Source organism: Chiloscyllium plagiosum, unplaced genomic scaffold (assembly GCF_037043375.1).
Source record: "Chiloscyllium plagiosum isolate Xiang-an unplaced genomic scaffold, Cpla_swu_hap1 HiC_scaffold_18, whole genome shotgun sequence".
In the NCBI taxonomy this organism is placed as follows: domain Eukaryota; kingdom Metazoa; phylum Chordata; class Chondrichthyes; order Orectolobiformes; family Hemiscylliidae; genus Chiloscyllium; species Chiloscyllium plagiosum.
In genome coordinates this window covers 62,349,800-62,377,602 of record NW_028270156.1, presented here as the reverse complement: position 1 = coordinate 62,377,602, position 27,803 = coordinate 62,349,800, and the positions used below count along the sequence as shown (strand labels likewise).

Sequence of the window (27,803 nt, the reverse complement as noted above, 5' to 3'; positions counted from 1 at the left end):
ATTCAGTTCTGAAACTCCCTGACAACCTGTCATGTCAGGCTATGGGTAAAAATCCGAATCATCTCCTGTACTCCACTATTAAAGCAAAAATGCAAAACATGTTTTCATTAAAGTTACTTTATGTTGGGAGTATTCAGTTCTGAGTGAACAACATGCCAAATTATCAGTAGTACAGTGCTGAAAAACTTAAGCTTCAGTAGTAAAAGCAATGACCCAGATTTTCTGTTCCAGCAGTGAATGCCTGCAATGCACTGAGGACTGCAAAAGAATTGCAAGGCTCTGGGAGCTCAGTCACGTTGAAGCCAAACTTGCTGCTTGCCAGTAAGGGCTCAATGGTAGTCCAAGCTGATGGTCCCACCAGGATCTTTACTGTTCTTCATTCATGGCAATGTTGACATTGCTGGCTGGGCCAGCATTAATTAGACAGCACTAAGTCATCAGGGAGAAACCCAAACTGGACGTCAGTGAGCAGTTTATTGCAAAGCAGCTGCTGCCTGATGGTGCTGTTGATGACATTTTCAACACTTTAATGACAATTGAGAGTAGACTGGTGGGATTGTAATTAACTGAGTTGGTTCTGTTCTCCATAACTGGACAAGTTCCCATATTTTCAGGTCGACATCTGGTCAGGTCTTAACAAGTTCTGGAGCACAAGTCTTCAGTGATATTCCCGGACTGTTGTTGGGGCCCAGTATCCGGTGCCTCCAAACATTCCTTGATATTACATTGAATGAATTGAATTGGCTGAAGACTGGTATCTGTGGTGCTGAAGATATCTGGAAGAGGCTGAAATGGATCATCCACTCGGCACTTCTGGCCGAAAGTTGTTCCAAGTGCTTCAACCTTATCTTTTACTTTGATGTCCTGAGCTCCCCCATCATTGAGGATGGGGATATTTGTGGAGTTTCCTCCTATTGTGTTTAATTTTCCACCACCATTCACAACTGGATGTGGTAGAATTATAGTGCTTAGATCTGGTCTGTTGATTGTAGCATCGATGTTTATCACTTCTTATTCAGGCTGACTGGGTCATAAATAGCCCTTGTTTGGCAGTTTCACCAGGTAAACACCTTGTTTTTAGGTATGATTGGTACTGTGCCTGCCATGTCCTCCTGCACTCTCCATTGAAACAGGCTTGAGGGTTATGGTTCAGTGGAGGAGAAGGTGAGGACTGCAGATGCTGGAGATCAGAGTCCAAACGTGCGGTGCTGGAAAAGCACAGCAGGTCAGGTAGCATCCAAGGAGCAGGCGAGTCGACGTTTCAAGCATAAACATAAGCTCTTCATCAGGAATGTGGGGTGGAGGTGCTAGGGTGCCACGGGGCTGAGAGATAAATGGGAAGGGGGTGTGGCAGGGGCAAAGTAGCTGGGAATGCGATACGTAGATGAAGGCAGGGGTTAATGGTGATAGATCGGAGTGGAGGGTGGAGCAGATAGATGGGAAGGAAGATGGACAGGTAGGACCATTTAAGAGGGTGGTGCCAAGTTGGAGGGTTGGATCTGGGATAAGGTGGGGGGAGGGGAGATGAGGAAACAGGTGAAATTGACATTGATCCCATGTGGTTGGAGGGTCCCAAGGTGGAAAATGAGATGTTCTTCCTCCAGGTGTTGGGTGGCTAGAATTTGGTGGTGGAGGAGGCCCAGGATTTGCATGGATCCAGGTTGAGGATCACAGTCTCACCTCCCACATGATCAACAATGATTCGGAGATGCCGGTGTTGGACTGGGGTGTACAAAGTTAAAAATCACACAACACCAGGTTATAGTCCAACAGGTTTAATTGGAAGCACACTAGCCTTCGGAGCGACGCTCCACAATCACCTGATGAAGGAGCGTCGCTCCGAAAGCTAGTGTGCTTCCAATTAAACCTGTTGGATTATAACCTGGTGTTGTGTGATTTTTAACTATGATCAACAATGCCCTCCAGCATATCTCCTCCTTTTCCCATACCTCCACCCTTGAATCCCACCTTTCCAATCGCAGTGTCCTCTGCCAAATTCTAGACACCCGATATCTGGAGGAAGAACACCTCTTCTTCCCTCTTGGGACCTTCCGACCACACGGGATCAATGTGGATTTCACCTGTTTCCTGATCTCCCCTCCCCTCACCTTATCCCAGTTAAGAGTCAACCACAGTGCTATGGATCTGGAGTTGCATGCAGGCCAGACCAGGTAAGGATGGCAGATTTCCTTCCCTAAAGGACATGAGTGAACCAGATGGGTTTTTCCTGACAATTGGCAATGGTTTTATGGTCACCTTAGACATCTAATTCCAGAATCTTTACTCAATTCAAATTCCATCATTTGCCATGGAGGATTTGAACCTGGGTCTCCAGAGCATAAACTGAGTTTCTGGACTAAGAGTCTCGCGACAATACCAATAGGCCATCGCCTCCAAGTATTTGTCACATGCTCTACCTACTTTAGAAGAAGGTGCTTCTACTTTGGGAAATCCTTGGGTCAGGTGCAAACGAATACTAACCCTCAATTAGTTGTGCCTGTTTAACCGAACAGTTTTGTTTGTGTTAAACTTCCCAGTTCTTCTATACATCAGTGAAAGACACAAGGGGGGATATTGAATTTATGAAAATTATATGGAATAAAGAATTGAGATCATTTCCAGTGTGACCAAACTGAGTCATGACTGGGGAAACCGGTTCTTCTTAACCTTGAAAAGATGTAATCTGATGGTGCGATATATAAAACAATATTAAAAAGAAAATCCTTACGCCGACTGAAATTTGAATAGGATGCATAGTTTGAATTAGTGTAGGAAAGAAGATCATATGAAGTAATCAGAACATTGAATAAACCACTGGGAAGTTTAGCATAAACAAAACTTAGGTAGGAGGGCTCCTTTTTGGGAATAATCAGCTAAAATTGGCCTATTTCTTACTTGATATAACTTACGATCTCGGAGAGGAGTGAAGAGAAGTGAAAAGGTCCTATCTGCCAATTGGGCAAGTGATCAACAATCATTCTTTCTTTATTTTTTGACTGTATAGTAAAGAACCAGGCCCGGTGGGTGCAGCAGTTCATTATGGATATGGAAGACCTCTACCATGCAACAAGGGATGAAAGCTTCAACATTATCATCATTGACTTTGACAGTAGTGACATGGATGTGGAACAAACTTTGAAGAACAGCAAACTGCCTCGGTACAGTAAGATTCATGTTGGCGAATTCAACCGGGCCTGTCTTGGTTGTTGGTTTTTCACTTAGGAATCATGGGTCATTTCAATCTTAGTAATAGCCTGGATAACTAGCCTGCTGATGCATTTGATAGAAGCAGTTTCCGTCATTGCACAAATTAAAAACGCATCACCTCTTAAACTGGAATGCCTGATACTTTGTGAGATAATCATGCCCCCATATCAAAAGAAGCTTTAGCACTAGTCACCAGTGATCAGCCCTATGAATTAAAATGGACTTTGTCAGTTTCCTTCCTAAGTTTAATGATGACCAAGGGGGTAAATAATGAAATACATATTGCCACATGCTATGGCCATGTGACCAGTGCAAGGCCGTGCTGGGTTGGTTGGTGCATGTTATGTTGACTTTTTTTCTACACTCATTGATTTAGTCAGTTTAATTGCTGCAATGATTTGGAAAATAGGCCCTCTGTTGGCTGACTCAAAATAACTAGCGTGATAATTGTGAGATTGTATACCATTGGTGGACTCAACAAAAGTTTGAAGAAATAATATGAATTGTGTCACAAGTCATTGAACCTTTACCATTGAAATTACAATTCTATTTAATACTTTATTTCCAAAAATCATGATAATTACCTTTTCCTTTCGGTAGCTAACATAAAATTTTAAGGAATAGGAGCAGGAGTAGGCATTTGGCCCTTTGAACGTACTCCGCCATTCAGTTTAATTATAGCTGATCTTTTATCTGAACTTATTAGTGTGTGATGGCTTTCACATTAATAATAAACCATCTAATTGCTGCAGCCTTATGACATGAGTGTCAGTTGTGAAGCAACCCAGCCGTTAAACTTGTTTCAGTAACACACAATAAATTTTAAAACGAAAACTTCAATTGCTTCCTTGTGCCTTGAGATGTTTGGCAGATGTAACTGAGTTAACTTGAATAGCAAGTTAAAATGCCAGTTCTATTCATGATTCATTTCCCAGAATCTTGCACCAGCAAGGTTGAAGGGTAGCTGAGTTGCAAACCTGCAGGGTTATCTTTCAGAAAAGTCTCCTTGTTATTGACCAAATAAACCGAATACATGCAGGAGTAAAAGATCCTCAAATGACCCCAGTACTTTTCCATCATCAAACATAGTTAACAGCAGTTCCACTGCCCATCTCTTACCAGCCTTGATTTTGAGGTTTGTGAAAGGATTAAGTTGATTGACCAGCAACTCGGTACAGATTATAATCTTAATGCTTCATTATTAGTAGTTGTAGACAAAGGATCAAAGGAATATTCAGAAAAGCCTCTGAGCTGTGCAGTGAAGTAGCAATATCACAGTGTGACAGAGACTCTGCCGGAAGGTAGCTTAGAACAGGGAGGTCCACTACAAAATCATCATATATATCATGTACATAAATACTGTTTGAAGATACAACTTGAGATAGAACATGAACAAACAGCAGTATGGTGGCACAGTGGTTAGCACTGCTGCCTCACAGCGCCTGAGACCCGGGTTCAATTCCCGCCTCAGGCGACTGACTGTGTGGAGTTTGCACGTTCTCCCCGTGTCTGCGTGGGTTTCCTCCGGGTGCTCCGGTTTCCTCCCACAGTCCAAAGATGTGCAGGGTCAGGTGAATTGGCCATGCTAAATTGCCCGTGGTGTTAGGTAAGGGGTAAATGTAGGGGTATGGGTTTCGCTTCGGCGGGTCGGTGTGGACTTGTTGGGCCGAAGGGCCTGTTTCCACACTGTAATGTAATCTAATCTAATCCCTCTGACCACATTCCCGATTATATTCTCCAGGAAAACCTTCAGCATCTCCAAGACTCTCCTTTCAATCCAGCCACTAACATGAGCCAGGCAATGACTGATTTGCTTTTGGTATTCAGATTGTTAAAACAAAATATACTGCACGTGAACTGCAAGTTTCTGCCAATTATGCCAAGGTCTCGTTATGTTGATCAAATCTGGTTCATTCATAGAAAGAACATCATGTCAAACTCCCTCTTAGGAAGAATAGGTTCTCTTTGCATGATAATAAACAAAGCATGTATAGGCCAGTTAATGATTTGTTTACATATTACCTTAAATAACTGCAATAAACACAAGCATTCATCTCAGACTATGAACATAGAAAAAAATGTTCCAAGAGATCTTTCATATGAATATAAAGAAACAAAGAATAAGTTTGAGTCAAAAAGGCAGAAGTTAGAAGGGATGCTTAAGAGCTTGGTCAAGGAGACAGTTTTAAAGAGATCAGAGATCCTCTGGCACAGGTTCAGATTGAGAACACACATATCCTTTCTGTCATTATTTGACAGAAAATCCCAGGGTGATTCAAGGCTTTGACTACTGATTGTGGAAGGAGAGGATTTTGGGAAGCTGAAGAATTAGTTAGATGTAGAGTTCTCCCACTTCGGAATTAGGACAGGCGTAAGCTATTCAAACCATTGAGCTAACTCCACCATTCTGCATCATGGTCTAATTATCCACCTCGATGTCAGATTATCACACTATCACATATCCCTTTATTTCTTTAATAACTAAAAATCTATCAATCTCTGTATGGAGCTTACTTAGTGACTGAGCTTTCATAACATTTGGAATAGAGAAATCCAAATACTCACCACCCACTGAAAGATATAGGGCTGGAAGATCCTAAAGACAAAATGAATAAGTCTATGGAGTGATTTGAACATGAAAATGTGAATTTTTAAACTGGATGACTGGAAGTCAATCAGCAAGCACCCTGGGTGAAGAAGAGCAAGGTTTGGTACAGGATAAGACAAATGGCAAGTACACAAACAGTGACAGGAAGGATGTGTGTGTTCTCAAGCTAAGCTTGTGCAAGCCTACATCCAAGATATATGTCAGATGACCATTTGATGTTTTGTGCACAAAATGGTGTCTCCTCAAACTCTTTGTTCTTTCAGTTCCTGTCTGCTTGTCATTCCTCTCAATATCATCCCACTGCAAGGAGACATGTTCTAAAATATCCTCCCTAAACTCCACCACCTTTCAGCCTCCCTCTCACCATTAAAGCACACCTACTAGGCCAGGTTTTTGCGCATCTCTTCAAATATCTACTTCTTTAATCAGATGTCCGTTTTTAAAATTATGTTTCTCATATTAAATACACTTTTTATGAGTAAGTTATAGAGTCATAGAAATGTACAGCACAGAAGCAGACCGTTCAGTGCAACTCGTCCATGCCAACCAGATATCATAGAACATAGAACAGAGAAAAGTATAACACAGAACAGGCCCTTTGGCCCACGATGTTGTGCCGAGGTTTAATCCTAATGTAAAATATAATAACTTAACCTACGCATCCCTCAACTCATTGCTATCCATGTGCATGTTCAGCAATCGCTTAAATGTCCCTAATGATTCTGCTTCCACCGCCACTGCTGGAAACGCTTTCCATGCATTCACAACTCTCTGCGTAAAGAACCTGCCTCTGATGTCTCCTCTATACCTTTCCCCTAATATCTTAAAACTATGACCCCTCGTACCTGCCTTGGGGAAAAGTCTCTGGCTATTGACTCTATCTATTCCTCTCAATATCATGTATACCTCGATCAGGTCTCCTCTCTTCCTCCTTCTCTCCAGAGAGAAAAGTCTGAGCCTTTTCAACCTTTCTTCATAAGGCAAGCCCTCCAGTCCAGGCAGCATCCTGGTAAACCTTCTTTGCACCCTCTCCAAAATCTCTGTATCATTCCTATAGTAGGGCGACCAGATCTGGACACAATATTCCAAGTGTGGTCTCACCAGGGACTTGTAGAGCTGTAGTAAAATCTCACGGCTCTTAAAGGCAACTTTGAGGGATCTATGTACTTGCACACCCAGATCCCTCTGTTCCTTCACACTATCAAGAATCCTGTCTTTAATCCTATATTCAGCATTCGAGTTCAACCTTCCAAAATGCATCACTTCGCATTTATCCAGGTTGAACTCCATCTGCCATTTCTCAGCCCAGCTCTGCACCCTGCCTATGTTGCGCTGCAGCCTGCAGTAGCCCTCGATACTATCGATGACTCCTCCAACCTTTGTGTCATCTGCAAAATTTACTAACCCACTCCTCAACCTCCTCGTCCAAGTCATTTATTAAACCTACAAAGAGCAGAGACCCAAGAACAGAGCCCTGCGGGACCCCACTCAACACTGACCTCCAGGCTGAATACTTTCCATCTGCAACTATTCTCTGCCTTCTGTCAGCCAACCAATTCTGAATCCAGATAGCCAAATCTCCCTGTATCCCATACTTCCTGACTTTATGAATGAGCCTACCATGGGAAACCTTACCAAATGCCTTGCTGAAGTCCATATACTATATATCCTAAACTAATCCAGTCCCATTTGCCAGCACTTGGCCCATATCCCTCTAAACCCTTCCTATTCATGTAGCCATTTGTTTTAGTTGTTATGATCCTGATTTTGTAGAATCACTTTAGATGTATAGACCCCTGTGCTGAATTTCATTGCGCAATCAAGAGGACCTTGAAGTGAAAAGAGATGTCTGGTTTTTTTTTGACACCAAAGGTTTAAATGATTTATTTGCATCATACAATCACAAAAAATACTTGAGAATTGTTGGTGGTTTAGTCTGCAACAGGAGGGCTGCAGAAAATAAAAAGGTATGTGGAAAGTTGTAGTGTTGCATCGCAACATAGTGGGATGTGGGACCAAAACTGGCAACATCTAGGCCTGGGCACTACAAACAAAAATATGAAATCCAAAACTGCCCCTCATCTCAGAGTAAGAAAGTGTTGACTCCAATGCCATTTTATTGGGCAGATATTAGACAGGAGCCTAAGATTGATTATTCATTTCGCTGACTTGGCTGCATCGTGGCACAGTGGTTAGCACTGCTCCCTCACAGGGCCAGGGACCCAGGTTTGATTCCACCTTCAGGTGACTGTCTGGATGGAGTTTGCACATTCTCCCCGTGTCAGTGTGGGTTTCCTCCCACAGTCCAAAGATGTGCAAGTTAGGTGGATTGCGCCATGCTAAACTGCCCGTCATGTTCAGGAATGTGTAGTATAAGTGGGCTAGCCTTGGGAAGTGTAGGGTTATGGCGATGGGGGTAGAAAGTGAGGATTTCAGGTGCTGGAGATCAGAGTCAAGAGTGTGGTGCTGGAATAGCACAGCAGGTCAGGCAGCATCCGAGAAGCTGGAGAATCGATGTTTCAGGCAGGAAGGGCTTATGCCCGAAATATCAATTTTCCTGTTCCTCCGATGCTGCCTGACTTGCTGTGCTTTCCCAGCACCACACTCTCGACTTATGGGGATAGGGTTAGGGGGTGGGCCTGGGTGGGATGCTCTTTGAAGAGTTGGTGTGAACTTGATGGGCTGAATGGCCTGCTTACACACAGTGTGGATTCAATGACTGTTACCTTGAAATGGAAGGAAGAAGGATGGGAAAAAGGAGGGCATAATGGAAGATCCAACATAAGAATCTGGTAGCTCAGGGTGAGTTGGGAGGGCTCTAAAATAAAGATATCACTGAAATACAAAACAAGTGAAAACTGACAAAACAAAAATAGAAAAATTGAATTTAAAAACACAATAATATGCAAACTGGACAACAGTGACCAAAAATTGTTGACATGGGATTTCCCCATTATGAATGTTTACATACAGGTTTCACTGAAAGATTGTTACATAACTGTGCTACATAAAGGAAATGTATGCAATATGTCGAATGATTGGCAATTATATTGATCAAAAGGGGAAGATGTAATATCTGATGTGCATAAATAAAATGGCAATACAGTCACTGATGAAGCTGTTTTGGGGATATAGTTATTATAAGTTCTTAATATAGGAGGTGTGATATTTGGACCTATGTATGTCCCTGATTCAGGTGATGCAATATCTGGAATACATTTAACTGCACGGAGGCGTAACCAAATATAAGGGCATTTCACTGATCAAGAACCAGCACTGAAATGTAACTCTTAACATTTTACTTTTTAGTTTACCGAATTCCTTTCTACTTTATTTCTGGCAGCTTAATGGTAGCTATCCATTCCTGAATTTACAATAACCTTTTTTTATCTGATTACCTCATTGTGAAGTATTTTGTGTTGTATTCATCTTCTGTTATTGCTTTTCCTCTCATCAAATGAACTTGATGTGTAATGACCTCCTTAGTGCAGCTTTAGCCTTCTCAAATATGATGTACATTTTTGCTGGTCATTTTCAGCACTCTTTCAGCGGGATATATTTGAGGGTTTAGATGTTTGTACAGCACAATCTTACAGGATTGTTACTAAAGCCTGGGTGATTGGAACTCCATCAGTGCAATTCAATTTTCTCCCCTGCAGTAGCATCAAAGATAATGAGTTTGATTTGATTGTATTATTGAGGCTCCAATGTGGAATGATATCTCTCACCTTAATCATTAGCTATTGTCTGCCTTTGTGATCCTAACTGTGATCTAAAATGGAAACGACAGTTTACATATCAGGCAGATTACTCTGCCATGTTTGTACATTCAGCATCTATCACTTGTCATTAATCTGGAATTGATTTTGTGTTGTGTAAGGCTTTCGGAGTTTGCTTACATGAGCATCTTTGCTATGTGTTGCTGGAGAAAATTGTATAAAGACATTCTAGCTGCCATCACAGCCTTCAAGCCTAGATTAGACATAAGCTATAAGAGGTGGTACAGTGGTTAGCACTGCTGTCTGACAATGTCAGGGATTCAATTCCAGCCTTGAGTAACTGACCGTGTGGGGTTTGCATGTTCTCCCCATATCTAGGTCAGTGAAGACTCCATGGGCCAAATGGCCTCTTTCTGCACTGTTGAGATTCTATGATTCTATTTTTTTCACTCAGTGTCCTTATTTTTAGTTATCATTTACACTTAATTGTTGAATACACCACAGAAGTCATGCTTGTAATGAGGATATCAATTTATTGCACGATTGTGAGTGAGAGAGAAAAATATAGAGTTGGAACAGGAACATTGGTGAGGTTAAAGTAATTTATGAATTGCGTGTTTGTTCTCCTCTACTACCAATTTCCTCTCTAGAGTCATACAGCACAGAGACAGACTCTTCAGTCCAACATGTATGTGGCAACCAGACCTCCTAATCTGACCTAGCACCATTTGCAAACATTTGTTCCATGTCCCTCTAAACGCTTCCTATTCCTATATCCATAAAGATGTCTTTTACATGTCGTAATTATACCAGCCTCCACCACCTCTTCTGGCAGCTCATTCCATACATGCACCATCTACTGCGTGAAAAAGTTACCCTTTAGGTCCCTTTGATCTCTTTCCTCTCTCACCGTAAATCTATATCCTCTAGTTTTGAACCTGCCTACACTGGGGGAAAAAAAGACCTTGGCTATTCACTCTATCCATGTTCCCTAGTGATTTTATAAACCTCTATAAGGTGATGCCTCAGCCTCCTACACTCGAGATACTCAAGTATCCCCAAGTACCAGCTGCCTATTCAGGTAGCTCATTGAAGTTTCATTTTTCTGTCTCAGCCTAAACTGTAATCATCTTCAGCCAATTCAACTGTGGATGGCAGTAGGATCAAGTCCAATATTCAATCTACTTGTCAGGGGAAAGGAAGAATAAATACATCATTTCTTTTCCAATGTTATCTCTCAAGGTCTGTCAAGGTCTGCTGATTTTGTGCACCAATCATCTGGCAGGGAGCCAAGGAGATTCCCTGGTCTTTTTCATCAGCTGAGTTACTTGTTTACCTTGACCAATCCAGGGAAAGCCCGTTAAGCTGTAAAGTCAGAAGGTGTAAAGGCAATGAGTTAAATTGAACCATTGTAATCAGATGGGTTTTAAAGGGTTGGTCAGAGGAAGGCAAGATGCTAGGAGTTCGAATTCCGAGAATTTGAGTCCTGGGAGAGGATCAGTGTGTGGTTGTTTGGCATTTGTCAGTTGCATGCTACTATTGGGAATTAGTCATGTAAAAAATTGAACATTCGAATATATGGTGCCACATGTTGGGACATCAAATCCAAGTGCTAACATTGAGTCAGAAATTAAACTCTTCATTCTCTCAATTCAGAAACATTCCCAAAGACTTGTGAACGACCTCATACATTGCATGTTGCTGTCATGGACCTAATCTGGCGCATGAAGTGTATGCACCTTCTAAGAGGAGAACTATTCATTTTGATGGAAATTAAAAATCTTACTCATTAGGTTCGAGTTAAGGTAATTTAATTCCACCACAATTAAACAGACATAATTGGTTATTCATTCTGTGCTGAAATGAAAACACACTTTGCGTAAAAGTTGGGTCAATTGTTGTGAAGGAGAAAGTGAGGACTGCAGATGCTGGAGATCAGAGCATTCCTGAAGAAGGGCTCATGCCTGAAACGTCGATTCTCCTGCTCCTTGGATGCTACCTGACCTGCTGCGCTTTTCCAGCAACACATTTTCAGCTCAATTGTTGTGAAACAAATTTTATCCCACAAGCTCCCAAATGATTATTTGCATATGAAAACAGAAGGATAGCAGCCAGCTTTGTATTTAAGCTTTTGGACATATCATCGTGCAGAGTTTTGTGTTGTACCAATGATTAGTAAACACATTGGAGCAGAATGTATTGATACTGGTAAAGTTGTCCTCTGCTCTGTTGTTAGACTGAAATCTGTCCTGTTATAAACTCAGTTATGAGAATGCTGGACATGTCAGAGCTTTATTAGATCTGCTTTGTTAGACAATCTTGTCAAGAATAAAGTTACAAATCACACAACACCAGATTATAGTCCAACAGGTTTATTTGGAAGCATTAGCTTTCAGAGCGCTGCTCCTTCATCAGGTGGTTCATCAACCTTCTAAACAGACAAAGTAATTATTCTAGAGATTTCAAGACTAAGGGGCACATTTTTAAGGTGAGAGGAGAGAGATTTTAAAAAGACAAGGGGCAGGTTTTTTTACATGTGTGGATTGAACTTCCTGAGGAAGTGGTGGATGTGGGGACAATTACAACATTTAAAAGACATTTGGATAAGTACATGAATAGGAAAAGTTTGGAGAGATATGAGCCAGGAGCAGGCAGGTAGGACGAGTTTAGTTTGGGATTATGTTCAGCATGGACTGGTTGGACTGAAGGGTCTGTTTCTGTGCTGTATGACTCTACAATTCTAAACAGGTAACAATGTGGGTCACCAATTCTTTCCTTTTGAAGATCTAGCCTTGGAAAACCTTTAAAGCCTCTCCAGCTTGAGACTGCCTTAACAATTACTAATGTCTTGGTAGTTTTGCTTTGTTGACACCAGGCTAACTTGAGCACGAACATTTTGAAACTTTGTGGCCAAGCATACAAACAAAAATGATTTAGAAAGTTACAAATACCCAATTTATGCTTTTTGTGTTTTATTGTATAATATTTTGTTTAAGGAATTAAAATTCAACAGTAGAAAATGGAACAAATCCAACTGAACAGCCTTTACGTTCGTGTACCTAAAACCAAGAAGATTAAATGTAGCTTAGATTATTGCTAAAGATTTCAAACAATCAGTGGGCCTTAATCAGATCTAGCTTGGTTCTTGAAACAGCTGGATTTCTAGCATTAAAGACCATTTGGAGAGGAATTGAGGAGAGACTTGATATCATAGTTGTTGTGTTGCCTTAGTCTTACCAGCGCATAGGGACTGCTCTCTTATTAGAAAGAGAAACGTCTGGTGGTGATTTAAGTTGAGAAGGAGAATACTTCACGATAACCTCAAACCAGCGATGGGGATTGAACCCACGCTGTGAACATCACACTGCTCTGCACCAACAATCCAGCCAACTGAGCGAAACAATCCCAGTTGACAATATGTGTAAGAAATTGAAGTGATGCAGGAGGGATGGAGCGAACATTACTGAGGTTAGCATGGCAGTGAGAAAATGTGGCTTGGTGCTAGAGTATGATGAAGATAATTGGTTCTATCTGAAATTCAGCTCCAGAACATTGACATCAGTCTAAGAGAGGTGGCTTGATTATTAGTTTACCTCTTTGGTTTATATCTCTTTCCCCTGTAGTCTAAAAACGCCTGAGTACATTTTAATAACTCTTGTCAGCTTCTAAGGGAATAATAGCCACAAATTACACATAATAATGCCAGATAACAGGATTTCTGACACCTTCTACATTTGAGTGCAATCATTGAATCAAAAAGAATCACTCAACCTAGCATGTTACTAGCTTTTCACCCACTATGTGCTTCCAGTTGGTTTGTCAGTCTGTTGCCAATGTTGCCCCACTTATGCTGCTAAACCCTCTCTCAGTGTAATTTGTGATGTTCTACTGCCCATGACCACTGCACTAAAACTAATACTGAATCAATGTCCCTATTTGACAATGTGAATATGGTAGAATCCCTACAGGGTGGAAGCAGGCCATTCACCCCATTGAGTTCACACTGACCCTCCAAAGAGCATTCCCTCCTCCCCCCCCCCCCCCAAGACCCACCCCACATTTCCCATTGCTAATCCACATCATGAGTAATTTAGCATAATCAAGTCACCTAACCTGCACGTCTTTGGACTGTGGGAGGAGACCAGAGTGGACCTACACAGACACAGAGAGAATGTGCAAACTCCACACAGGCAGTCACCCAAGAGTGGAATGGAACCCAGGTCCCTGGTGCTGGGAGGCAGTAGTGCTAACCACTGAGCCACCATGCTGCCCAAGTAATTGGAAGAATAGAAGTAACTCCTCAGTTATTTGAAGAATCTGCAAATAGTTTATGCTATAACATTTTATACATTTTGGAGTCTAATTACTACATGATCCATTTGACGGTGCAATCAATTTATGTAAGGCAGGGTGTAGGCTCTGCTTCCTTCTCTGAAAAACTCGGTCAGCAAATAGCTGGAGCTTTTATATGTTACAGTAAAGATTAATAAAGCTTTCCATATTGCAGAGCTGCTTGGTGAGAAAACCCAATATCAACTATTGTTGGAATGCTGCAGCAAGGACACTGTGAACTCAGGGATATGCACACAGCTCATGGGCTGGGCCAGGCTGCATCTCTGGGCTCTTCGCTTGCTTTTACAAATGCTGACTCACTCTGAGCCTACCCAGATAGTCATGACAACCCTGCCTTGCATTGGCTTTTTGAGATTTGCCAGAGACACCAGACTCACATTACTGTGCTGGCTAGCACAGACACAAACCTCAGTCAAGTGGGATAGCTACCACTCAGGATGCTGGCACAGTAAGTCAAGAGCAGCCTCTGATACCAGTCCACAGGCAAGGACATGGTCAGTCAGCCACTCAGTTCAGGTAGAGTCAGAATGCTATTCCCATGATGGGTTTGAAGCCAAGTATCAGACAGCCCCTCAGCTATCTTGACTCCAATGTGATAGAGGCAAGTATCAAGAGCAATGAAAGTGGGTGGTACAGCTATGACTGTTGGTGCAAGTGGGCAAGTATCCCAAGCAAGTGAGTAGGCAGTGCAAAGGGCATGCAGCGTTGGTGCTGTCAGGGCTTGGGATGCGTGAGAGCATGTGAGGAAAGGTATTGCAGGTAATAGTGAGAGTGGGGGTTGGACGTGATGTGGGTGCAGGAGCAGAGAGAGAGTGGAGGTGCGATATTCAGAGAGAAGATGGTTGCATTTACATTAGCGAAGTGAAGAACGCCATTCACCTTTGTTGTGTGGTGTTCGGCATCCCTCCAATCAGCCCAGGTTGCACTTACATGGGTGGGAAATCCAGTCAAGATTGGCATGGTCTATCCCTGGCCTCCATTGCTGGGTTTTTTTGGGGGGGCGTGTATGTGGGTGGAGAAGAAGTCCTTTGTCTGCACCATCCTAACCATCAAGACCTGCAGATCCCTGTCCGCAAAGCAGAACACCAACTTTCCCATGAGGAGGCCAAATGTCAGGAACCATACAGTGCACGGTGTATAACGGCCTTTGAAAGATTGTGCCAGCGACAGGAACGTCAGTCAATTCCAGCAGTGATACCCTGTACTGAGGATGGCACATGGGTAAGCCAGGACTAGACTTAGGCACGGGGGACAAGGTAGGGATGGAGTTGGTAGTTACTTGGTGAGGCCTCATGGTGAGAAACTGGTGCACAGCCAAAACAAAAGTGATATTTAGCCCTGTTTGTTCTGTTAAAGTTAGTTACTTCGGTTGATCAGGTTTACCAGGTAAATCCAGGTAAAATTCAACCTGTGAGTCTGTAAAGTTGAAAGGCATAAGAGGGTTTTCAAATGAAGGGGATCCCTTAATGTAAATAAATTACCTGACAATTTTTGTTTCTGAACTACTTTTTAGGTATCAGTATTTGAAACGAACAGGGAGTTTTGAACGTTCAGCGGGACTTCAGGCAGGAGCAGACGCTATCGAGGTGAGTGTACACATTTAACTAAGAACAAGATTTAATGAACTAGATGTGTCACACTTCTCCATGCATTATCTTGACCAGGCATCCTAGTCTTCAATGGAAATACACTGGACATCGGAAGCCTCTTGTCAGTTGTCAGTGTTTCTTTCCCCATTGACAAACTGCAGTTTACATTAGATATCTAACATATTGTTTGCAAATGTAGGTTGGTTTTTCTTCAACTTACATAGTATGTGTCACCTGATCAAAATGGTATACTGCTGTCAAACATATGACAGACCTAAAATTTCATATTGTGTTGTGTACAATGCAGTGATTCCTCATGGAAGAAAGAACCTGTCAGTTCCATAAGGATACGGAAACAAATAGAGAAAGTGAATCTGAGCAGTAAGCTATGTATCAGGAGAAAGGGACAAATTATCAAACTGTTAAACTGTGACTTCAGGACTGATACCAACGATACCTCCAGCCTGAGTGATAGCCAAAGTGCTCATGTGTCTTACAGGCAAAATATCAGGTGTATTTAAGAGGCAGTTGGATCAGAGGAAATAATGATAACCAAGGATGGATTTGATGGGTAGGCCAAGCAGTTACATCATTGATCCTTATTGTTGTGGCACCAAAGTGGGCTTTCTGATAAAACTGGTGGTAACCCATGAAGATAAACTTATGGCATTTGAGGTGGAGTTTCAGAGAGGCAATGAGAGAATCTTGGCCATCAGCTCCAGCTCCTTGGGGAATAGTGAGCTAATCAGGCAATCAGTAGGCTGCCAGCGGGCCTTCCATGGAATCGGGTACTAGGTAAGTGTGTCAAGCTGAGTTAAAATAAACAGTGGCGATGGGCAAACTCACTCTGAAAATGTTTCAAGTGACTCACAAAATGACAAAGGGACGAAATTTTGACAAAGTTCACCTTCTTACAATATCACTTTACATCATAGCTCCTTCGTGACACAAATAGGCCTGCACACATGCAGCTGTGTATGTTGTGGACAGGAGGAATGCAAAGTTTGATTGGGTGAGAATGAGCAAGATAGAATCCCATACTCACTGCTGCTCCAATCAACTTCTGTCTCTCCCCCTACTCACTGCTCCTCCAATCACCTTCTGTCTCTCCCTCTACTCACTGGTGCTCCAATCACCTTCTGTCTCTCACTGCTGCTCCAATCACCTTCTGTCTCTCCCTCACTCACTGCTCCTCCAATCATCTTCTGTCTCTCCCCTGCTTATTGCTCCTCCAATCACTTTCTGTCTCTCCCCCACTCACTGCTCCTCCAATCATCTTCTGTCTCTCCCCTGCTCACTGCTCCTCCAATCACCTTCTGCCTCTTCCCCGCTCACTGCTCCTCCAATCATCTTCTGTCTCTCCCCTGCTCACTGCTCCTCCAATCACCTTCTGTCTCTCCTCTGCTCACTGCTCCTCCAATCACCTTCTGTCTCTCCCCCGCTCACTGCTCCTCCAATCACCTTCTGTCTCTCCTCTGCTCACTGCTCCTCCAATCACCTTCTGCCTCTTCCCCGCTCACTGCTCCTCCAATCACCTTCTGTCTCTCCCCCGCTCACTGCTCCTCCAATCACCTTCTGTCTCTCCTCTGCTCACTGCTCCTCCAATCACCTTCTGCCTCTTCCCCGCTCACTGCTCCTCCAATCACCTTCTGTCTCTCCCCCGCTCACTGCTCCTCCAATCATCTTCTGTCTCTCCCCTGCTCATTGCTCCTCCAATCACCTTCTGTCTCTCCCCTGCGCACTGCTCCTCCAATCATCTTCTGTCTCTCCTCTGCTCACTGCTCCTCCAATCACCTTCTGTCTCTTCCTGCTCACTGCCCCTCCAATCATATTCTTTCTCTTTACTGCTCCTCCAATCACATTCTTTCTTTTTTCTGCTCCTCCAATCACATTCTGCCTGTCCCCTGCTCACTGCTCACAGATTCACCCCTAAACAAAAACAAATGCAAAGAACTGTGAATGCAGGAAATCTAAACCAAAAACAGAAGTTGCTGGAAAAACTCTGCAGGTCTGGCAGCATCTGTGGAGAGAAAGCAGAGTTAATGTTTCGAGTCTTCAGAACTGAACAGTTCAGATTCACCACATCCATGCTCGCTGCTCCAGCCTCTACACTGAGAGAATCTGAGATTGGAAAAGCAGCAAGGGAGGGAGGGTTGTAATCTGTCATATGAGGGGCTGATCCAGTGAGCATGGGAGAGCAATTAAAAACTTTGCTGCCATTTGAAGAGAAAGAGAGAAAGTGATGTAAAGAGTTTTATTCGAAGCAGACCACGAGAACTTGGGAATCAAGGCTAGTTACCACAGTTTGTTCTCCTTTTGGAACCAATTACATTTTAGCATTTGGGATACTTGCCTTTATGAGGTTGTGTACACAAAACATCATTAGCCACCATGTGACACTTGCGCATGCTATTCTTGTGCTGAGTGCTGTATGGTTCACCTGCTCCTTCTCCATCCCCCAAAGCTCTTTCTCATCAAGGTTGTGCCCCTTTAAGATGATTTGCTCCTTGCATTCTCAGCCACGTCAGCCCCAAGCCATGACTGAGCGAATCACTTCTTTGACTGAGTGCTGTCCTCTACAAGTAAGGAGCTGGATGTGGAAATTCTGCTCAGTCACCTATTGTGTTCAGCTTCAAAGTTCCTCGTTGTAATTCATACAGTACGGGAACAGACTTTACAGTCCAACTCACCCGTGCCGACCAATTTTCACAAACTAAACTAGTCCCATTTGTCTGCTTTTGGCCCATATCCCTCTAAACCTTTCCCATTCATATACCTGTCCAAATATCTTTTAAAATGTTGTAACTGTACCTGCCATCTACCACTTCCTTGGAAGTTCATTCCACATACAAACCACTGTCTGTGTGGAAAAATTGCCTCTTATGTCCTTTTTAAATCTTTCTCCTCACACTTTAAAATTTTGTCCCTTTGTTTTGAACTTCCTTACCTTAGGGAAAAGATCTTTACTATTCACCTCATGTATACCCCTTGTGATTTTATAAACCTCTGCAAGGTTACCCCTCAACCTCCTATGCTCCGGTGAAAAACATCCCGTCCTATCCTGCCTCTCCTCAAACCCTGTCCATAGGACAGGAGGTCAGAGTAATATATCTTACACATTTCCAAAATGTACAATGAGACTAAATTCTACGAATTCACAACATCCAATGGAACATTATTGAGGAGAAATAGGAGCCAACTCAAGGAATTGTACAATATTTCCACTGTGCACAAAATATTCATAGAATGAAGCTTGGAAAATGAAGATACAGAAGACCAGACAGACAGTCAACCTGCTAACAACAGGAAAGATTCTAACACACCTACAAGTTCAAAACATCCGAGTGTGAAGTCCAAACCTCTGAATTGTTAAGATAACAGGTTCTGAAGGGATTCTCGTATCACCAGTACATAATACAGACTCTTAAACTCTCAAATATTTTAAATTCTTGTTTATAGGTTTCACACTTAGTAATCTGACTTGGGGGAAAATGGGGATGTTCTATTATTACTTTGCATTAAGAGCTGGATATACTCATGAGCCAAGGACAAAACCATAATTTCCATTTGTAGTCTATCAGAAACATTCTAGAATCAGTATGATATATATCTATAACAGCAAGTTCATAAACTCATACAGTACAGAAGAGGCCCTTCAGCCATCAAATTTACCACTAAAGTTGTAACCTCAGCTGTTCAGTCCATCTCATCCAATTCATCTAGAAATACTTAAGATTACAAAATTAGGATCTTTAAACAAAGAACTAACCAGATCAAACACTTAATGAAATGCAGATCACTCTCTTCTGCATGGTAGATTTGTTCCCAGCACTAGCTGTATGGCTTGAATGGCTGAAAATTTCCTTTGTTCATCAATGAATAATGGAAAAGTGTTCACGGATGGTGATCCATCTGTCCTTGTATTTGTCAGTTTCCCCTGTATTTTCTAGATCATTTACTTGTATTTCTTTAGTATATGGCATGTGCTGTTGACAGTTATGCCTCTTGCTTTTTTTGGTATAAGTGCTTCCTTTCGGAGTCTTTGCTTCCTTCCTATTTTTTCATTCTTCCAGCTTCTTCATCATACTTTCCTGTCTTCAATCATCACACTATTTCAGATGGCTGGGATAACCCAGGTTTGGAGGTCGGGGTTGGGGGTGGGGGGTCCGGTGCGGTGCGGAAACATTGCAAAATAGTAGCAGCAGTGGTCCAAAGTAAAGTCCAATGATATCCTCCAGCCACAGGACGTTTTCACCAGAGGTGAGCAGCCAATTACTTGGCCAATTATTTGGACTCTTACCTTCAAAGGAAGATGTGGCCTCCTCTTTCCGACTAAAAAAAAAACACCCTCAAGCTTGTCATTCTATTCCTCAATCCTAAATGGCCGAACTTGTATCTTTAACCTGTGACCTCTGGTTCTGGTCTCTCTAGTCATTGGAATATCCTTCCTGTATTTCCCCTGTCTAATCCTGTTAAAATATTATTAGTTAGTTTCTATAAGATTCTCTGTATTCTTCTAAACTTTATTAAATATGTTTCTACCTGATCCAATCACTTTACATGTGTCAGTCCTGCATCCCACGAATCATTCTGGTAAGCTCTGATGAAGAGCCATCTGAACTCGAAACATTAACTTGCTCTTCCTCCATGGATGTTTCCTGACCCGCTGTGATCTCCAACATTTGTTGTTTTCAGTGCAGATTCCAGCATCTGTAGTAATTTGCTCCTATGTCAGTCTGGTAAAGGTTTATTGCACTCACTCCATAGCCAGAACACCTTCCCTCAGATAAGGACACAAAAGCTGCACACATGATTCCAGGTATGGTGCCATCAAATCCCTGTGCAAATGCAGTAAAGACATTCACGGTCCTGCACATGAATCCTTTTACAAGGAAGGCTGTCAAATGTTTGCTTTCTTCAGTGTCTGCTGTACCTTCATGCTTACTTTCAGCAATTGGTATACAAGGACTCTCGGATCTTATTGCAGCTCCCCCTTTCCCAATCTATCACCATTCAGGTAATAATCTGCCTTCCTGTTTTTGCTGAAGTGCTCACATTTATGCACATAATATTTAATTTCTCATGCACTTGCTCACTCACTCAGCCTCCAAATCACACTGAAGCACAGTTGTAAGTTTGCTCACTGAACTGGAAGGTTCATTTTCAGACGTTTCATTACCATGCTAAGTAACATCATCAGTGAGCCTCTGGTGAAGCGTTGGTGTTCTGTCCCACCAGGATACATGAATACCAACTGACCACCAAACAACATGACCTACTATCACTAGTATCCTTACATACAGACAAAGAAAGACACCACTTTGACTGGGACAACACTTCCATCCTAGGACAGGCTAAACAGAGACACACACGGGAATTCCCAGAGGCCTGGCATCCAAACCGGAACTCCATCAATAAACACAGCGATTTGGACCCCATTTACCAACCTCTGAGAAAAAGAACTGGAAATTATATCACCCACCACAACAGACCAAGACACACAAATAGAAAGCGGGACAGAACACCAGCGCTTCACCGGAGGCTCACTGATGATGTTAGCTAGTATGGTGACAAAACATCTGAGAACAAACCTACCAGCTCAGCGAGCAAACTTACAACCTAAACCTCAATCTGAGCCATGAATCTTCTTAAAAATCGCAAACACTGAAGTATCTCTGCATCCTCCTTGCAGTTCAACCTACCACCCAGTGAATGCAAATTTACAGATATTACATGTAGTTCCCTCAATTAAATCATTAATACTTAGCACTGATCCAGCAGTACCCCACTAGTCATTGCCTGTGACTTGGAAACAAACTCATTTATTCCTACTGTCTGTTCCCTATCTGTCAACCAATTCTCTATCCATGTCAGTATACTACCCTCAATCCTATGCAATTTACATCCAATCTATGTCGATCTTTACCAAATGCATTCTGTAAGTCCAAGTAAACCACATACACTGACTCCCCCTTATCAATTCTACCAGTTACATATTTGAAAGAAATCCAATAAATTTATTAGGCAGTATTTCCCCTTCATAAATTTCTGCTGACTCTGACTTCCTTAGCATTAACTACTTTCCCACTCAGTTTCATGCTGTCTGTAAGTTTTGAAATGATGCTCCTGATTGCTGATTCCAACTGATTTTGAGTGAATGGTGAACAACAATGGTCCCAGCACTGAGTTTTGTTTTGCAACACCGCCTCCTATCGTTTTTGTTAGTCTACATCACTATTGGTTATCCCCATGACTTGGCCTTGCCATCTATACAACTCATTCCCTGATTCAGCACATTCTGAACTTAATCATGATTCTACAGTGTGGAGCCTTTATCAAAGGCCTTTGAAAATCCAAGTACATTACATCGACTGTATCTCCCTTTTTAATGATTTATGCACAACACCATGATTCTGCCAGCTATATCTCAGGCCTTCATCCGCACCACTGTGATGTACTTCTTTTGCTGCTGCTGTTTCTGCCAACTGACTGATGCTGCATCTGCTTCTTGTGTTCAAACCCCAAGAAGAGTACCTCTAACTAACATGCAAGACCATCCAACTCTCACCTCACTGACATTTGGTCAGTCATTAACCGTCACTTATGTTATCTAAGCAGATATATTCCAATTGGATGACATTATGTGATGGATCCCAGAGTAGTTGCTAATGGATTCTTAAAAACAGGATTTTTTTTCTGGGATGGAAAGGTATCTTTAGGATTCACCACTCTCCAACTGAGCTGTTTATCTCCAGTCTCAATACAGAATTCACTAATGATTCCATGATGTTCACCACCACCACAATTATCAACTCCTCAGATACAAAAGTAGTCAGCATTCATTTGCAACAAGCCCTGGATAATATTCAGAGTCAAGAGAGTGCTGCTGGAAAAGCACAGCAGGTCAGGCAGCATCCAAGGAGCAGAAGAATCAACATTTCGGGCATAAGCCTTTCATCATTCCTGGATACTGCCTGAACTGCTGTGCTTTTCCAGCAGCACTCTCTCAACTCTGATCACAAGCATCTGTAGTCCTGACTTCCTCCTGGTTAGTATTCAGGTCTGGACTGATAAACAGCTAGTCACATACGAACCACAAAGTGCCAGGTAAGTGCCAACTTGTTCCTTCAAAAGAGACAGTGATGTATTTCTAATTTCAACTTCCACTCTCAGTCACTTGGATGGCAAGTGGCTTAGAGTGGAACTTGTAGGTGGTGGTAGTCTCACATATCTGCTGCTTTGTTCCTTCCAGGTGTTGGATATTGTAGGTTTAGAATGCATTGTTGAATGAATCACGGTGAGCTGCAACAGTGCATCTTGTAGATGTTACATATTTACATGCTAATCTATGTTGGTGTTTATCAAATGCCTTCTGAAAGTCCAAGTAAACCACATCCACTGGCTCCCCCTTATCAATTCTAACCATTGCCCTTTGACGTTCAGTGGCATTACTATCACTGAATCCCTGACTGTCAACATCCTTGGGGTTACCGTTGACCTGGAACTGAACTGGACTGACCATATAGCTACAGTGGCTACAACAACAGGTGTGAATTTCGCAGCAACTATCTTACCACCTCACTCCCCAAAGCCATCCACAACGCACAATTCAGGAGAGTCTTGGAACACTCTGCACTGGCCTGGATGAATACAACTTCGACAAGGTTCAAGAGGCTCAGCAGCATCCAGCACAAAGCAGCCCACTTGATTGGCGCCACATCCACAAACATTTACTTCCTCCACTACCGAAGCTTAGTGGTGCAGATGAAGCATGCGATATAGCTGGCAGAATCATGGTGTTGTGCATAAATCAGCAAAAAAGGAGATACAGTCGATGTAACGTACTTGGATTTTCAAAGGTTTTTGATAAAGGCACCACATTGAAGAATCATGATTAAGATCAGAATATGTTGAATCAGGGAATGAGTTATATAGATGACATAGAGATAACCAAAATGATAGGAGGTGATGTTGCAAACCAAAACTCAGTGCTGGGACCATTATTGTTCACCATTCACTCAAAATCAGTTGGAATCAGCAATCAGGAGCATCATTTCAAAACTTACAGACAGCATGAAACTGAGAGGGAGAGAAGTTAATGCAAAGGAAGTAAGTGTCACCAAAAATGTAAAAAAGGGAAACACTACTTGATAAATTTACTGGATTTATTTCAAATATGTAACTGGTAGAATTGATAAGGGGGAGCCAGTGGATGTGGTTTACTTGGACTTTCAGAAGGCATTTGATAAACACAAACATAGATTAGCATGTAAATATGTAACATCTACAAGATGCACTGTTGCAGCTCACCGTGATTCATTCAACAGTGCATTCTAAACCTACAATATCCAACACCTGGAAGGAACAAAAGCAGCAGATATGTGAGACTACCACCACCTACAAGTTCCACTCTAAGCCACTTGCCATCCAAGTGACTGAGAGTGGAAGTTGAAATTAGAAATACATCACTGTCTCTTTTGAAGGAACAAGTTCCTGGCAATCCCTTTCCTGCAGCGCTCTCGATATACCTACACTGACGGGCTGCCTGAGGGCAGTTAGTGGTGGGCAGCAAATGGTGACCTTGCTGGTAATGCCCACGTCCTATTAAAGAATTTTAAAAACAAGCTCTTTCACACAGCGCTTGCACACGTGTATGTTCTTCACTGAATTGAAGCACGTTTTCTGTAACAAGAATGGAGCACTCGCATTTTAGTTGAAACCCCGCAAACATATTCCACTTCCAGCCTGTCACATACAGCAGAGAGAGAGGCTTCTATGTGTTTGGTTTGCCCTGGACTTAATCCAACACAGGGCAGGAGCAAACATCTTACATTGCTTCAGTGTGAGCTGTGACTCAGTTGTTAGTTCTGAGTCAACAAGTTGTGGGTTTAATCCCACTCCAGTCCTTCAGCACACAATCCAATCAGGTACGAAGGGAATTTTTTTCTTCTCAAGTGGCTGTAAAAGATCCTGCAGCACTATTTGCAGAGCAGGAGAATCTTTGAATGATTATCTCTCAACCAACGTCATTACAGCAGATTATTTCCCTATCACCACATTGCTGTGATGCATTGCCTAATATTTAAACAGCAGATATATTTCAGAAGTGCTTTGTGAGTTATAACATTTTTATCCTGAGCTTCCTATACAAATACAAGCTCTTTCATTAGCCCATTCCTTGCCTAGCTGTAAACCAGTAAGATGTTTTTATAGGTCAACCAGTGCTGCAGTTAAACACTAGTGACCATTGTCTAAATGTAGCAAAGTTGCTGAATAACAAAAAGTATAGAGAAAGACAGGAGTTTGAAATGCTGAGGTTATAACTGCCTGGACTGCTCTTTTTTTATTATTGTGTAGCGTATGTGCAATAGTTTTTATGTTGCTGCTAAAGTCGCTCACCTAGACAACATCTCTTCATGAATAAACCATCGTTAACTCAAGATGGATTGATCAAAACTGGAGATGCACAAGAGGGCAGAATTTAGAATCAGCTTTATTGTCACATGTACTCACAGGTACAATGAAATATTTATAAGTCGCCCCTTACGGCACCATCTTAGGTACTGAGGTACAGATTATTAAGTACAAATTCTTAGGGAGAAAAAGTAGAAAAAATAAATAGTCAAGCAAAATATTAGAAAACATAGAGGAATAAGAGTCCAGAACAACAGTCCTCCCAAACCAGAATGCACCATACACCACCTCAAGGCCTAGAAGTTCAAGTCCACCCTGAGACCGAGCTTCCAGGGCCATGCTGAGGCCAGGGGTCTGAGTCCATGCTGAGGCTGGGAGTCTGAGTTCACGCTAAGGCCGGGGGTCCAGGTTCACACTGAAGCCGGGTGTCCATGTCTACCCTGAGGCCGGGGGTCCAGGTCCATGCTGAGGCCGGGAGTCCGTGACTACCCTGAGGCCGGGAGTCCATGTCTACCCTGAGGCCGGGGGTCTGGGTCCACCTTGAGGCCGGGAGTCCGGGTCCACCCTGAGGCCGGGGTTCTGGATCCACACTGAGGCCGGGGATCCGGATCTGCACTGACGCTGGGGTCCGGGACCACACTGAGGCCAGGGGTCGGATCCACACTGAGGCCGGGAGTCCGAGTCCACACTGAGGCCGGGGTTCTGGATCCACACTGAGGCCGGGGATCCAGATCTGCACTGACGCTGGGGTCCGGGACCACACTGAGGCCAGGGGTCCGGGTCCGCACTGAGGCCGGGAGTCCGAGTCCACACTGAGGCCGGGGGTCCGGGTCCACACTGAGGCCGGGGGTCCGGGTCCACACTGAGACCGAGAGTCCGAGTCCACACTGACGCTGGGGTCCGGGTCCACGCTGATGCCGGGGTCCGGGTCCACGCTGGGTCCAGGGTCCCAGGTCCGCACTGAGGCCGGGGATCCAGGTCCGCACTGAGGCCGGGGATCCGGGTCTGCACTGACGCTGGGGTCCGGGACCACGCTGAGGCCGGGGGTCTGGGTCCACACTGAGGCCGGGGGTCCGGGTCCACACTGAGGCCAGGGGTCCGGGTCCACACTGAGGATGGGGATCCGGGTCTGCACTGACGCTGGGGTCCGGGTCCACACTGAGGCCGGGGGTCCGGGTCCACACTGAGGCCGAGAGTCCGTGTCCACACTGACGCTGGGGTCCGGGTACACGCTGAGGCCGGTGTCCGTGTCCACGCTGGGTCCAGGGTCCCAGGTCCGCACTGAGGCCGGGGATCCGGGTCTGCACTGACGCTGGGGTCCGGGACCATGCTGAGGCCGGGGGTCTGGGTCCACACTGAGGCCGAGGATCCGGGTCCACACTGAGGCCGGGGATCCGGGTCTGCACTGACGCTGGGGTCTGGGTCCACACTGAGGCCGGGGTCCGGGTCCACACTGAGGCCGGGGGTCCAGGTCCACACTGAGGCCGGGGGTCCGGATCCACAATGAGGCCGGGGGTCCAGGTCCGCACTGATGCTGGGGATCCGGATCTGCACTGACGCTGGGGTCCAGGTCCACACTGAGGCCGGGGGTCTGGGTCTATGCTGAGGCCAGGTTCCGGGTCCACGCTGGGTCCAGGGGCCCAGGTCCGCACTGAGGCCGGGGGTCTGGGTCCACACTGAGGCCGGGGGTCTGGGTCCATGCTGAGGCCGGGAGTCTATGCTGAGGCCGGGGATCTGGATCCGCACTGATGTCGGGGGTCTGGGTCTACGCTGAGGCTGGGGGTCTGGGTCCATGCTGAGGCCGGGGGTCCGGGTCCGCACTGAGGCCAGGGGTCTGGGTCCATGCTGAGGCTGAGGGTCTGGGTCCGCACTGAGGCCGGGGGCCTGGGTCCATGCTGAGGCTGGAGGTCTGTGTCCACGCTGAGGTTGGCGGTCTGGGTCCACACTGAGGCCGAGGTTCTGGGTCTGCATTGATGTCGGGGGTCAGGGTCCGCACTGATGTCGGGGGTCAGGGTCCGCACTGATGTTGGGGGTCTGGGTCCGCACTGATGTCGGGGGTCTGGGTCTGCGCTAAGGCCGGGGGTCTGGGTCCGCACTGCTGTCGGGGGTCTGGGTCCACGCTGAGGCTGGCGGTCTGGGTCCGCACTGAGGCCGGGGGTCTCCTCTCCATGCTGAGGTCAGGGGTCCGGGTCCGCACTGATGTCAGGGGTCTGGGTCCGCACTGAGGCAGGGAGTTCGGGTCTACCCTGAGGCCGGGGGTCCAGGTTCACACTGGTTTTCACCCCTGACATCTCCAATGCTGCTCGAGGATGGGAGATAAAACAAGAAAGAAAAGTGAAATGAAACAGCTAGGAAGAAACAGACAGAGCAAAATAGCTCAGGAGTCCTACTCCGCTGCCATCTTGGAAGAAGCCACCGGAAGAATAATTAAAGATGCAGAGAGACAACTTGGAGGGTTAGTGCTAGAACAGATTACAGAGATTGGATATGAAAACAAGGAAGAGCATTTTAAAGTGAAAATGTACATTTTTTTTTGTGGGCAAAGTTAAAGGCCACAGAACTTTGGGGATGTTGAGGTTCATAGAGACCAGCAGAAGAGTAGTTGAGTCTGGAGGGAAGAAAGGTGTGAATGAGTTGAGGCAGGAGAAGAGATCACAAACTCAGCTGAGGGCCAGATGGGAAACCAAGTTTGTGAACAGTCTAGTTCAGCCTTAGAAAGTGTCACAAACTTACACAGCTATTGTCGCTGATGGCAGGGGTGAATTAAGCTCCACCACTAAACATAAATCTAAAATCCATCTCACCTTGAGCGAAGGTGGAAAGTAATTTGATTCAATCGTGAGGCAGTGTGAGCATGAAATTGGATGAAACTGAGAGAAAGGAACAGAGAACCTTGAAAAGTGTGTGCAAACA

The 27,803-nt window shown here is 44.1% G+C and overlaps 1 protein-coding gene across 3 annotated transcripts in view; it reads left to right on the top strand.

Moving 5' to 3' along the window:
- The window catches only part of LOC122557945 (N-acetyl-beta-glucosaminyl-glycoprotein 4-beta-N-acetylgalactosaminyltransferase 1-like), a 727,525-nt gene that overhangs the window by 684,339 nt on the left and 15,383 nt on the right, over positions 1 to 27,803 (top strand). For all 3 annotated transcript variants that reach the window (XM_043706193.2, XM_043706196.2, XM_087996738.1), the window contains 2 exons: positions 3,005 to 3,158; positions 15,401 to 15,473. In XM_043706193.2, coding sequence (XP_043562128.2) covers positions 3,005 to 3,158; positions 15,401 to 15,473 — 227 coding nt within the window. The remainder of the gene's footprint in view (positions 1 to 3,004; positions 3,159 to 15,400; positions 15,474 to 27,803) is intronic.